The sequence below is a fragment of the Plectropomus leopardus genome, chromosome 12 (assembly GCF_026936395.1).
Source record: "Plectropomus leopardus strain MGB_pleo_1.0 chromosome 12, ASM2693639v1, whole genome shotgun sequence".
Lineage (NCBI taxonomy): Eukaryota > Metazoa > Chordata > Actinopteri > Perciformes > Serranidae > Plectropomus > Plectropomus leopardus.
Window position 1 is genome coordinate 29,353,229 of NC_142187.1, and position 12,870 is coordinate 29,366,098.

Genomic DNA, 12,870 nt, shown 5'->3' on the forward strand with positions numbered 1-12,870 from the left:
TTACCACTGTGCAACAAATCGAGGGACATTTGCGCTCTTTTTCTCACTGCAAAGATTTTGCTCAGCAGGTGCAAAATCATCAAGATCCCCTCCCCAAAAACTGAGAAAACATGAGAATTATAATAACTAACTTGTTTGACATGCCCCTCAATTACAGGCTTGAGGAGCCTATGTAAATGCATAATGGCTTCCAGTTAGCAGGGGATGTCGTGCTTTTCTAGCCTTGAAAAGGAACTATCAGCACAGAAACATTTCCTGACATCGAGAAGGAACGCTCTACTCTATACATATTGCTCACAGATGTGTAAAGTTTTCACAGACCAGCCTCCGCTGCAATAAAAGCCCAACAGCTGTTAATTGCTAAACCAAGTCAGAGACAATAAGGGAGAAACACTTGATCCGTATACAATGCAAAGTCTCACTCAACAGCTAAGATTACATTAGTCATGAGGACAGTCTGACGTTCAGCATATACAAGAGAGCAAAAAAACCCAGCATGGTATGTTTCCAATTTGAATATGATAGAATCCCATACACAACAGATTGAGTCTTTTCCATTGGGCGTGGACGAGTGAAGAAACACATTTTGTTTAGGTTTGGGCAAGATTTTAAGGAAGCCCTCAATCAGTAACACTATAAACACACCATTCCAGTCGAGGTGTCATTAGAAAGGCTGGAAATAAGGCACAAACGCTTGCTACTACGCTCGTCTTGCACAAGATGTGGTTTGATGATTGGACGAGTCGCCTTCAGCCAAATGTCATCTCGCAGAATGGAAAAGTGCTTTTTAGAGAACCCAAAATCTAAACAGGCATTTGTGAAAAAGAGGCAGCGGGACAATGAGGGGCTTTTTTTGCGGAGCGTTTCATGTTGAAAGACGACACCTCTTTCTTGGAGAGCGTGGTAACAAGGTAAATCAATCCTTACCCAAGAACAAATATACATTGCAATTTGCAGTTGTGACCAGAGGAGCTGAGGTGGAGCGCGGAGGCCACTGGTGTTTCAAAACAGGGCCTCTGTGGAATCTGAAACACTTTTACTTCAGCACAGTTTGTGTAACAATTTGTACCTCCATCTAATATGTATTTTTGTCAATTTGCATGCTTTGCAGTGTACTTACCTCCTACACAACTACAGCTTGACAAGGACAGTGTTTAAAATCACAAACTTTGTAAGCAAAGCTAAATGCTGCCCCCATCTGTTGGTGCTTTACAACTACATGTAAACCCACAATAAACAATCTCTCACCAACGGCAACCTTGATATTTTATTTCCGTCATCAGCTTTTTTAATTTTGTTATTGCTCCACAAATCTGTTATTCAGCGCAGGTGGTGTCATTATTTCCAAGAGAGAGTCTCCTGCTACAGCAGCCTCCCTCTCCTCTGAAACCCCCTGGTGCCGTCAGGGCCGAGGGGCTGACGCAGCACTCTCTGCATCAAGCAGGGCGCGTTTCTGTACCCAGCCACCTTGGGGTTTAACGCACTGGCTGCAAATTTGCGCCTCAGCACCCAGGGGCTCGGAGAATTCACATTATCGCAGTCTCCAGAACACCAGCTCCTCTTACTGTACCTCTGGTTCAAAGCGGAGAAAGGCTGGTTATTACAGCTGGTGGAGATCTGCTCAAAGGTTCTTCGCACTGAGTTATCCAAGGACTTTTGGGTCTGAAATGTGCCTGAAGTCTCATCAGAAACTTTATACGACAAAGAGGATTCCTCCTGGATTAAATCCTTTGAGGTTACAAGTGGATTTTCCTGAGAAGGTGCGTCCCGAGGTGGGTCCTCGTCTGATGGTTCTTCCTTGTTGTGGTGCATCGACTGGAATCCCAAAGTTGCCACACACATGCCCTCGCCGCTCTCCTCTTCTGCTTTCAGGGCGTCGTAGGCCTTACGAACTTCCTCCAAACAGTCAAACTTCACCACCGCACACAAATGTTGGCCCAACTCTTTGTGGCGCTTGGCGTAGCACTGCAGCTCCTTTGGAAGCTCTTTTCCAGGATGCAGGATACTGAGGGAAGTGACGCTGCCATGTGCGCTGAACTTTTGGAGGATCCTCTCTGAGAGGGAAGAACGGTCCAGGTTTTCTCCTGCGCAAAGGTTCCAGGCGAGGAGAAGCTTGCTGGTGGGCGAGCACAGCAGCCATTTGGGAAGCGGCTCTCTGCGCCTCACTTTGGTGCGTTCATCGTTCACCTCCAGAAGCTCTGAGCGCTCTGCTCCTGCGAGAGTCATGCACCAGTTCGAGGTCAGGACCTTTATCTGAGACAAACATTGGCAACCTCAGCTTTGTTTGCATATCACTGGATCGATTTTATTCAAACTGCTGGAATGTAAACACAACGGAGAGCACACAAAATCTTGCTTTTGTTAGGCAGTGATACCTTTTTCAAACAGGTGAGGAGCTTGAGACTGACGTAGCCCTGCTTGTTCCTCTGCACATGCTTCAGCAGGAAGCCGTCCTCTGCCAGGTGGCTGTCGGAGAGCAAATCCTCCAACTGGGCTTTAATCTTCAAGCAGAGCAACTCACCTTCACGCTCTTTTTCATCTCCAGCAGATTGTGCATCATCTCTACAAGGACACATATACCTCAGCATCATGATACAGCATACTGCAATGTAGATTAGTCAACCATATGTTTTCTAATTTCCTTACCCGGTCGGATTACTCATGGTATCTCCAAAGGATAGAGATAACGGGTCACTGAGCTGTGCTGTTTCTTAGTAAAGTAAAGACGGGTATTAAGGAAAAGCAGCAGGCTAGATTCAGTTAATACTCCTGAATGAAGAAAAATGCACCGGGACACAGTTCATACAGCCTCAGTTGGTTCTGTGGGATCCAAAACAAAATTTTGTAAAATGCTGCTGGCAAAATTCCATTTCTCGCTATAACACCCATAGAAACAGAATCCTTTATATTTATATTTAGTCTTTTGTCTGTCATTTCACCTCTATGACACCACCTTTACCACAAATAACTCAAAACTTACATACGTTTACTCTAACCCGTGAGTAAACAATATTAAAGTATTATTAAAGTTAAATATATGCATATATGTATATGTATATTTATGAAGCCCTCTGAGGCAAATTGTGATTTGTGATAATGGGCTTTATAAATAAAATTGAATTTTGTGTTTATATGCATCATTATATTAGCCTGTTTCTTTTTCCTTTTTTATCCTCTTCTCTCTTTATTTTTCTATTATTACTTATACTTACCTATTTTTCTGTCTAAAAAATCTATAAATACTGTAAGAATGCTATAAGTATGAACAACAGCGTATGTGAACAAATGTTAATTTATGCTAACTGCAATTAAGTATTGAAAAAACCCTATTAGATAAAGTTCATGAATTAATTGATGAGTAGCAGAGAACTGGTGGAAAAAAATTTACTTCAACCTACTCATTTTTGTGCTGTTTATGACAACATATTCATTGAATTAGTCGTATAAGGTGACATTAATTTCATTTTCTTTGTTTTGTTTTACACGACTTGTTTTACATAATTTTTTTTTTAAAAACGTGTTCAAAACAGAGAAAAATGAAAAACAGTCAACAATCTCTTTACTGTCACAAACAACAATATTATCTCTAGTTCTTTAATATACTTTAACTATCTTGTCATCTGTTATCCTCTGCACACATAACTATTTGTCATTGTTTAGGTTGCTGTAGACTTTTTTTTGTGAGGAAACAATAAAAGGCATGATTAAAAAAAGGATATTATTTCCCACTCTGCACAACACAAAGAACAGCAATGCATCATTATTATTAAAACACAAAAGGGCAGCAGCATCAAAGGCATACATTTCTGCAGCGCGGTTCAGAGCTACGTGCACAATCAAATCAAGACAATTATGATATTGCTGAATTCCTATATTTACAACATACAGCAGCACTAAGGTATAAACCTGCGGCAGTCCTTCAATCCAGCTTCAAACTGTTTGTGTGCTTTTGTCTTAAGGTAATTGATCCTCTTCGGCATGTTACTCCAACAACAACTCCATCTGTTACCTATTTGTTTCTATGTTTTAATTAACATATCTTCCATATGTCACAATTCCTACATAGATACAAATCCAAGCCTTTGCAGCTTTTTCCACAGTAATCCCACCTTTCTTTCCTGTTGCTGTTATGTGACCTGTCAGTGATTTAAACAGGCTGCACACGCGCGCACACGCGCGCACGCACACACACACACACACACACACACACACACACACACACACACACACACACACACACACACACAGACAAATATACAGATAAAAAAAGACTCCCTTAAAAAAAAAAAACCAAGACCTAGTACCTACAAACTTGGTTCTCCATCACATTAGTGATTTAACAACCCACCACTTGTTTTGGATTCTCACTCCCTCATTCACTAACTTCACCCCCAAAATGATCACTTTTATACTGATTACTCACCAAGGGTTGTCAGACCACTTTTGTCTTTCTTGCAAGCCTCCAAAATGAACGAAGAATCCAAAAAAGGGAGAAAATTCTTGATGAACTGAAGTCATAGGAAATCGTGTTTAACAACAGCAAAAATACACTGAACAAAAATTTAACCCCTTTTGTTTTCGCTCCCGTTTTTCACAGGTTTAAGTTAAAGATTAAAGACTTTTTTGTGCACTCACAGGATATATTTTGCTAAAATTCTGGTTACAAAATTGTTAAAATCTGTGTCAATGAGCACTTCTCCTTTACAAGATAGTCCATCCACCTGACAGGTGTGTCAAGTCAAGCTGCTGATTCAACAGCATCGTTACTACACAGGTGTGTCTGGGGATGGCACAGTAAAAGTGTGTTTTGATCACACAACACAATTCCCTGTGTCACAGGTTATAAGGGAGCATGTCATTGGCTGCAGACTGCAGTAATGTCCCCCTGTTGCCTGTGAAGTCTGCAGTGTTTTTTCCTTAAATTAGCCAGTACATCCAACCAGCCTCACGACGGCACAAAACAGTTACGATGATGACCTGCTGTCAGGTCCAGACTCTGATGAGAGGGATGCACATGCATATAAACTCTCCTGAGCCTGTTTGTGCAGAAATTATTCAGTTGCACAATTTGATTTCAGCTGTTCAGGTGGCTGGTCCCAGACAATCTTGCAGATGAAGACCCTGATGTGGAGGTCCTTAGCTGGTGTGGTTATATGTGGTCTGCGGTCCTGAGGCCAACCCAAGCAACACCTGTGTAGTAACGCTGCTGTTTAATCAGCATCTTGATATACCGCACCTGTCAGGCTGATCTTCGAAAAGGAGAAGTGCTCACTGACACATGACCAAAATTTGAGAGAAATATCTCTGTTGAGTGCTTAAAAAAGTCTCAGATCTTTAACTTAAACCTAAAAAATGCAAAAACAAAACTGTTGCTTTTGAGTTTTTCTTCAGTGTATATCAAAAACTTTACAAACTCTTGTACAATTTGTGCATTATAATCCAAATCTCATTTATCCAGTCAATTGTTAGCAGAAAGTAGAGCCATGGATTTTACTTTTTTATTCTGTTGGGGGGGAGATTTTAGGGCTATTTATAGTGGATACATTTCATACTAGGAATTCAAACATTTGCATAAAATGGCAGACATTACATTTGATGCACTATTTAGTAAATAAGTGATTTTTGACCTACCTACTTAGCTAACTGCTACATCAGAACTGCGTGACTGTCTCCATAACGACACGCGCAACCTTTTTTTTTTACTGTTATATTCGTGTTGGTCCAAAGAAATATGTGACATCATCTTTCTCAGAGGTGCACAAACACACAAACAAAACATCGTAGCTTCATTTACCTTAAAAATTAGTGATGACAATTTATGCCATCTCCATGACGACTGGGCCGACTTCATGTGTTGTTGAAGAGTGTGACATGTGGCCTTCAGAAATCCTAGCTACACTCCTGCAAGCAAACACACACACACACATACACACACACATACAATGTCAAGTATCTGAACATTAAGGCCCTGTTTACATTTGATATTAACGTGTTTTAGGTGATCTGATCATTAAGTGGACGGCAGTAAATACAGGTGTAAACAATCAGCAAGACACACTGTGATCTGATCACTCAGCACACTTTCCGAGGTGGTCTGGGTCACATGCATCTAATGTGTCCCCGACAAGGAGCGATATCTCCAGCTATCATCAGCTGACACAACCAACCGCTAGTGTAACGAACAAACATGCTACAGAGCATCAACCAAAAGTGTAACGTAACAACTGTGCGCAGGGCAGTAACAAAATCTGCAGTGATCAGGTGAAGATGCATGATCGACACAAGTGTGAACGACAATGTTTCTCGGGTGTCCACTTGTGTTCGGATCACCACAACACATGTTAATGTTAACACTGTCTTTGGCATTGTTGGAACAAGAACCTTAAACAAAGGACACAGCGGTCAAACATCAGGAAATATTTTTGGGCAGTTTAACAGGCAACATTTCTGAAAACAGAAGAGCAAACTTATACAGTGAAATATTTAGCAATTAAGAATAACTATTCACATTTTTTTTTACACAACGGGATAAAGAAACAAAGCGCCACAAGCCAAGATTTGTACAAAAACCCAATTATTTAACTTTATTAACATCAATGTTTTTTCTTTTTCATCAACAGTTTCTTTTTAAATTCCAGTTCTTTATCAACAAATAGAAAACAGACTGTGTGTACAACAGATCGAACCCCTACAGCACTAAGCATTCACAAGGTAAAAATGAACATTTTTAGTTTTTCGCCAGCGTATTCAAGTCCCCCCTCCCTCCCACCGCCGCCTCCTCCACTGTCACCGCCACCGCCACCACGACATTTAGGCCTCTCGCGATCAGACGCTCCCCTCCTGCGGCTTGGGGGTGGGAGAAGATGTGTGCTTGAGTGGTGCGATTGAGTGAGGAGTTGTCCGTTTTTGATGGGTGGGGTGGGGGGTTGTGCTGTTTTTCCTCATTCAGACGGACAACCAGCTGTCAAAGTTACTATGGTAGTACAGTAGATACAACGGTGTTTCCATTAATACACACTCTAGGACAGCAGGCTCTCTGCAGTGTCTCTAGGGTTGGTAGATCAGCAGAATTAATCCTTTTTAACAATATACCTTTGAAGCTGTGTATATATCTATGTGTAATTGTACATATATATAATCAATCATAATTATATATATATTTATAGTTCTATTTCTGTATAAAATAATATCAGGTTTCAGTCCAAAGGGCTGAGTCTCTTTCCCTCTGGTAGGAATGGTTGATTCTGTACAGGTGCCAGCGCTGATGGCTCTACTCCTCAGCCCGTATGAACCACTTCCGCTCCTTTCGGTGTTTGTGTGGCTCAACTCCACCAAACTGACCACGCTTAATGGGCAGCAAGGAGATGGGAGGGACTTGAAGAGCAACTTTATTCAGAGATCAGGGAGTTTATTTTCTGTCAACTACCCTTTGGGTACAAAAGTCTGTTTTCCTCAGGTAAGTTCTCCGCTGTTGGAGTATGAAGGCCTCAATGCCATAGGCTTCTGATGAAAAACAAAACGAAAAAAACAAACGCGTAGAAATCATGTGCTTTCCATTTCTGTACACCTCTGATTTAGTCTCCTGTTAGCTAATTCACTTTTTGTTTTGTAAGTAGCTACCACGTTTACAGGCCAAACTTTAGCAAGTGTGCTCTGAGTTCAATTTTTGACTTTTTTAAAACCCAAAACGGCAAGTGAATAGGCAATTTTTTTTGAGCTATTGAACTGCGTAAGACCGAACACAATATTTATGACACATATAAATGAATAAAACAATAATATCGTGTGACAAAAGAAATCTGACAGCAGCTCAGAGAACAGTGGTCCTCCTGTATTAGTATCTAGGAACGTGTTAAAAATACATGTCCCTTGTGCTAAAAGTACCCTAAAATAAAAATTAAAAACAAAAAAAAGTACCGATTATGAAAATAATGCATGCCCTAGGCTGGGCAGTTTAAGACAGAAGAAATGTCTGATGTTAAAATGATTATTAAAAACAACAAATATACTAAACAATAACATTTGACATAATGAATCATAATATTGACAATATAATTAACAAAAAAAACAAAAAAAAAACAGAGAGAGTGCTCTCTTAGTGCTACCAGTAGCCTTTGACAATCAGGGAGGTTTGGCTTCGACAGAGCAGAGAGGCGAGCTGCCGGTCTGCGCTGTCGTTTCTGTACAAGAGTTGTCATATTTGTCAGAGTCATTGTAATGTTTCTGTTATTATTTTTAAAGCAAAATCTCATGTGGTTGGTTAAGTCGGCGTGGATCTCTGTGATTGGTTAAACCCGTCGCCGGGTCTGCAAGCGCGTCCCTTTCTCCACCCCCTCCGGTAGCTGCGAGGGGGTCGGGTTTTAGGGGGTCAAGTGAGTGGATGGTTGCTGAGATGGGACACTTGGCACACTCCTGAGAGGTTTGACCAGGGAGGCTGCGCGGTGGGAGTGGTTATGTTGCATAGTGGTCAAAGCTCCCCAGGTACTCCAATGCTGCCCTGTAGCACAACTGGTACTGGTCCTGGAGAGGAAGAGGAGGAAGAGTAAGAAGAAAAAGAAGCCTTAGTAAGAGCGTCTGTGTGCAGGTCTGGAATATGACCTATCAAACTGTTTTTTTGCTGTTCTGGTCCACTCTGTCCACTCAACTTCTATTGCTTGTCTCTGTCCTGGGAGAAGATTTTTCCTCTGTCGCTCCTCCTGAGGAGAGGCTTATCTGTCTAACAAGGTTCCTGCAATTTAACCCTTTGAATCCTGGAGCAACATCACTTTTCTTGTGCTGCTTTTAGACGCCTATCACAAGTTTTTAAACCTTAAGTTGTGTGATTACCTTCGAAAATATGGGGGGAAAGGCAATGAGCAGCTTGGTAAGTAATGTTCCATAAATGGCAAGAAATTCATGGATTTAGAAAACCATTTTAAAAAAGCTCAGAAAAATACCTGGAGAAAAACAGAAAAACTAGGGAAAAACTATATTTATAATTATCATAATTACATATTATTCTTATATTTTCATTCTGTGCTTCAGGCTTTTCAGGTGACACGGAGAACTTTTTGTTGTTCTTTGCTGAAATCTCAGCAGTGAAGAGACGTATTGAAAATCACTGATTTAACTTTTAAGAACCAATCATTTTTGCCACAGATACTTCTGTTGAATTTTGTTTTTATGAATAAATAATGTAAAAATGTGTGGTGAGTTTAACCACCATTATGTAATTATAAGTTTATCACAATCTAAGGAAATCATTAGAAGTGACTCTTCTCTTTAATTGTAGCTAAAGGCAGCGATGAAATTACACTTCTCTGTGTCACAGTAATCTAAATTTGATAGATAACTTTTTTTTATTTTAAAATGTTTATGAACTCATTTAAATTCATACCATGACTGTCTACTTTAAAATTCTTATTACTATGCTTTGCCTGTTTGTTATAGAATATATTTATCAATTCTTAATTCGAGGAAGATTTGACACTGGCCCTCTGTTATAGCAGCAATGAAAATTGCTTCGGAGTTTCTGAAGCACCTTTAAAACCTCTACAAAGTCAAAAAAAGGACAGTGACTGGATAACATCAAGTTTACACCTTAAAATTATTCAACAGTGACTTTGGAGTGCCAGCCTGTCAGTGTGGGATATTGAGCATGAACAGCTTACCTCGGTCTGCACCATGGCAGGCCGCTGGGTGCGAAGTGTCTTCACTGTCTGGAAGAGGTCGACCACTCCTTCATACCTCATCCTCTCCAGCACGATGCTGAGGGTGATGAAGACTCCGGTCCTGCCCACCCCGGCACTGAAGAGCAAACACACAGAAGAGTCTTTATGACAGGCTCTGAAACTCTTTATAACAGAAATGAAAGAATTAAATTGTACTTTGGTAACGAATTTCTCTGAATAAAAAAGTGACTGACCAGTGGTTTCATTAATTTTATTAAAACTGAACTGTAAATGTGTGACACAAATTATAATACTTTATTTGTTACTTTTGCTTTTATAATGCACTTAATGTGTACAGCACATCTGACTGGGACAAACAGCCCCTTATATACTGCCTGTTCAAGGCGAGAAATTGCAACAGAGGTTATAACAGCGCTGAAATGGCGTCTGCACAAACAGAACGGCCGGGAGGACGAGACCACGGACAGGACAGGTGTGACGTTTTGATGGCGTGTTATGTGTGCGAACCACTGCAGGAGATTCAGGGGCCGTTTACTTTGGCGACCATTTTTGCATAAAACGTTAAACCTTTGTTGCTGTTTGGTCTTTTGTTCTTACGACGACATGTAAATGGGCGATGCACAGATCCTGTGAGAACCTTGACGTCACGGCTGCACTTCTTAATGTGCGTGGTGTTCTTCTATGGTGTGTCATTACAAAGTTATACCGCCAACTACAAGCCTGGCATGCACACAGCGTTTTTGGTTGTTTTTGGGTTTCCATGTACACGACGATTGTTCTCACAATGTTATCATATGATTGGTTTAAAAATGCTAAAGAAAAACATTTCTTTTTGAACAAGAGCCATTCTCGTCTATATGTGGCCTTAAAAAGCAGCTAGTAGCAGTAAACGGCTAACTTGACGAAGAACAACAGCAACTGTAAAATGGGAAAATAATGAGATTCTGAAGCTCTTTACCCTCTGAGCAGAGAAACAGCTCAGCTGCCATAAAACAAAGAAGGTAAATGATTGTTATTGCCATGTTACTTTCTTGCGTCACACCTGTTTTGCTTCTGTGATGCCAGCATGCTGTCCAAAATCACACCACCATTGTTTGGCTCTGTGTAAAAATGCAAAGGTGGCGCAAAGAAGGGACTTCATAACGGCCCTATGGCGTGATCTCCGTGTAGAAAAGACTAATTGTATTTTGTCAACCACGACTAAATACCCAACACCCCTCAGTATAGCGTGATACAGCCCTGTAAATGACCATAAAGACTTCTTTAAGAAGAAGAATGCATTACTTTTACCTAATGAAATGGCAAATGAGTGAAATCCTTTAAAAATTTGAAAATAAAATGCAATTTTCCACACAGGATGATTTAATTAGTGTTTAAGGATCAAAGTGCAGACAATCACAGAATATCTGAACTCTGGTATAAATCCTTGTCATTATCGAAGTTGCTTGTGCTTTGTGGCATGCAGGTTATTTTCCATTTGACACTGCAGAGACAGTTATAAGACCTCTGCTGGTACATAATCACTGGAGCGTATACAAAGCTCTGAAGTAGCAGCCATCCTTTATGCCTAGAGATTTGTCTTGATTTTAATTTGTCTTATCCTGAATATGTACAATTTTTCATGACTGTGCAATAATTAATGGCTCTGAATCTGCTTTAATTACCTGTTTTATATGCTACTTATACATTGTTTTTAAACTTATGTATGTGGTCTTTGAGGTGTCTACTTGTCTGAAAAATCCTATGTGTACCACTGGAGAAACATAATTTCATTATGCAGCTGTGCAATGACAATACATTGACTGACTGACTGATTCATTTGTCGTACCTGCAGTGTACAGTGATTGGTCCATCCTGTCCAAACTGTTCCTTAGTTTTGTGCACTTGTCCAATGAAATCAATGAAGCCTTCTCCAGTTTTTGGCACTCCTTGCTCAGGCCAGTCAGTGAACTGGAATTGGCGGATTGTTCTGGACTGGCCGTCCTGAGGGGCAGCAAGTAACAAGTTTATTTAAGAGACACAATTCCTGGTAGAAAAACATGTAGGTTTATAGCGTGCATAATTCAGCTGACCTTGATTCGATGCTTTTATTTTATTTATCTCTAAGAGCAAATAACACTGCTGTACTTTTCAGTTTGTGCTTTTTTCTCTGCAGCCTTTGCTCTAATTTGCAAAAAAACCCCGAAAAAACCACACAGCACAGCTTCTCAGTCGATGTCCGCTACTACCGTAACCCTGCTGCTTTTCGCTGCAGCCATCTAATCATCCAATTTACACCTGGGATGCAATATGAATAAATCCGACGACCTGGCAGGAGAGAAAACCAGCAGGACTGAGGCACTCGTGGACCAGGACTGACAGACACTTAACTGCAACATGGAGCCCCACATCTGACAGCACTGTGATGCCAGCATGTGTGAATTAAATGTTTTTCGTGCATATTAGGACTGTATTTCTGAATCTTTCGCTCTTTGAATGCATATACTGAGAGAAGGCGTGGATGTGGGATTAGAGTGCGCCGCTGAGGGCCTTCTGATGACAGTAAAGTATATTTATAGCCCATTGAAACTACTGCATCACAGGGAGTTGCAGCACTGGCCCTCGGGGATTGAAGGCTATGCTTTTCATGTATTTTCACACAGTGCTCTCGCAACACACACACGTACAATCCATAGAGCAAGCATACTGTTACTAAATCCGGGTAAACATGTTTGATGGTGCATTCAGTTGATGTCAGCCTGTCAGGAGAAATAACACGGGATGCGTTCTGATCATCTCTACCTTGAAATCACAGTCGGTATAATTCTTAACACTTAGCGAGACTGTCAGCATTTGTATGAAAACCTAAAATTAAGATAGATTTGGGTTGGATGGTTGTATTTGTGTAAAACGCCAATCAATCCCCATTTCCCTCCATCACCAACAAGACATACACACACACACACACACACACACACACACATACACACACGGGCATACCCACAGATATTCACACACAGAGTGAAACCAACATACCCTGGCATCTGTGACTTTGAACTCTCGGAGGATGTACTGAGGCATGTTGTACTCAGCCATTGGATCCACCACAAAGTACTGGTACCTGGCTGAACGCTCCGCTGGCCAGTACTGATGGCACTTCTCCTGCAAAAGAAAAGGGAGGCAAAATTTTAAGCACCTATATCTGAAGATTTTTTTTCAG

The 12,870-nt window shown here is 40.8% G+C and overlaps 2 protein-coding genes across 12 annotated transcripts in view; both read right to left on the reverse strand.

Annotated features, from left to right (window-relative positions):
* Positions 1-1,281: 1,281 nt before the first annotated feature.
* larp6b (La ribonucleoprotein 6, translational regulator b) lies at positions 1,282-2,763 on the reverse strand. The gene is made up of 3 exons (XM_042497264.2): positions 2,647-2,763; positions 2,376-2,562; positions 1,282-2,253 (listed from the first exon to the last, which is right to left on the reverse strand). Exons 1-3 carry the CDS (start codon positions 2,661-2,663, stop codon positions 1,363-1,365), a joined length of 1,095 nt encoding a protein of 364 aa, XP_042353198.2. The 5' UTR covers positions 2,664-2,763; the 3' UTR covers positions 1,282-1,362.
* Positions 2,764-6,557: 3,794 nt separating this feature from the next.
* The window catches only part of ptprfb (protein tyrosine phosphatase receptor type Fb), a 215,589-nt gene continuing 209,276 nt past the window's right edge, over positions 6,558-12,870 (reverse strand). For all 11 annotated transcript variants that reach the window (XM_088085767.1, XM_088085773.1, XM_088085774.1 and 8 more), the window contains 4 exons: positions 12,687-12,812; positions 11,500-11,654; positions 9,651-9,786; positions 6,558-8,520 (listed from right to left, as the gene is read on the reverse strand). In XM_088085767.1, coding sequence (XP_087941893.1) covers positions 8,452-8,520; positions 9,651-9,786; positions 11,500-11,654; positions 12,687-12,812 — 486 coding nt within the window. In that variant the 3' untranslated portion in view covers positions 6,558-8,451. The remainder of the gene's footprint in view (positions 8,521-9,650; positions 9,787-11,499; positions 11,655-12,686; positions 12,813-12,870) is intronic.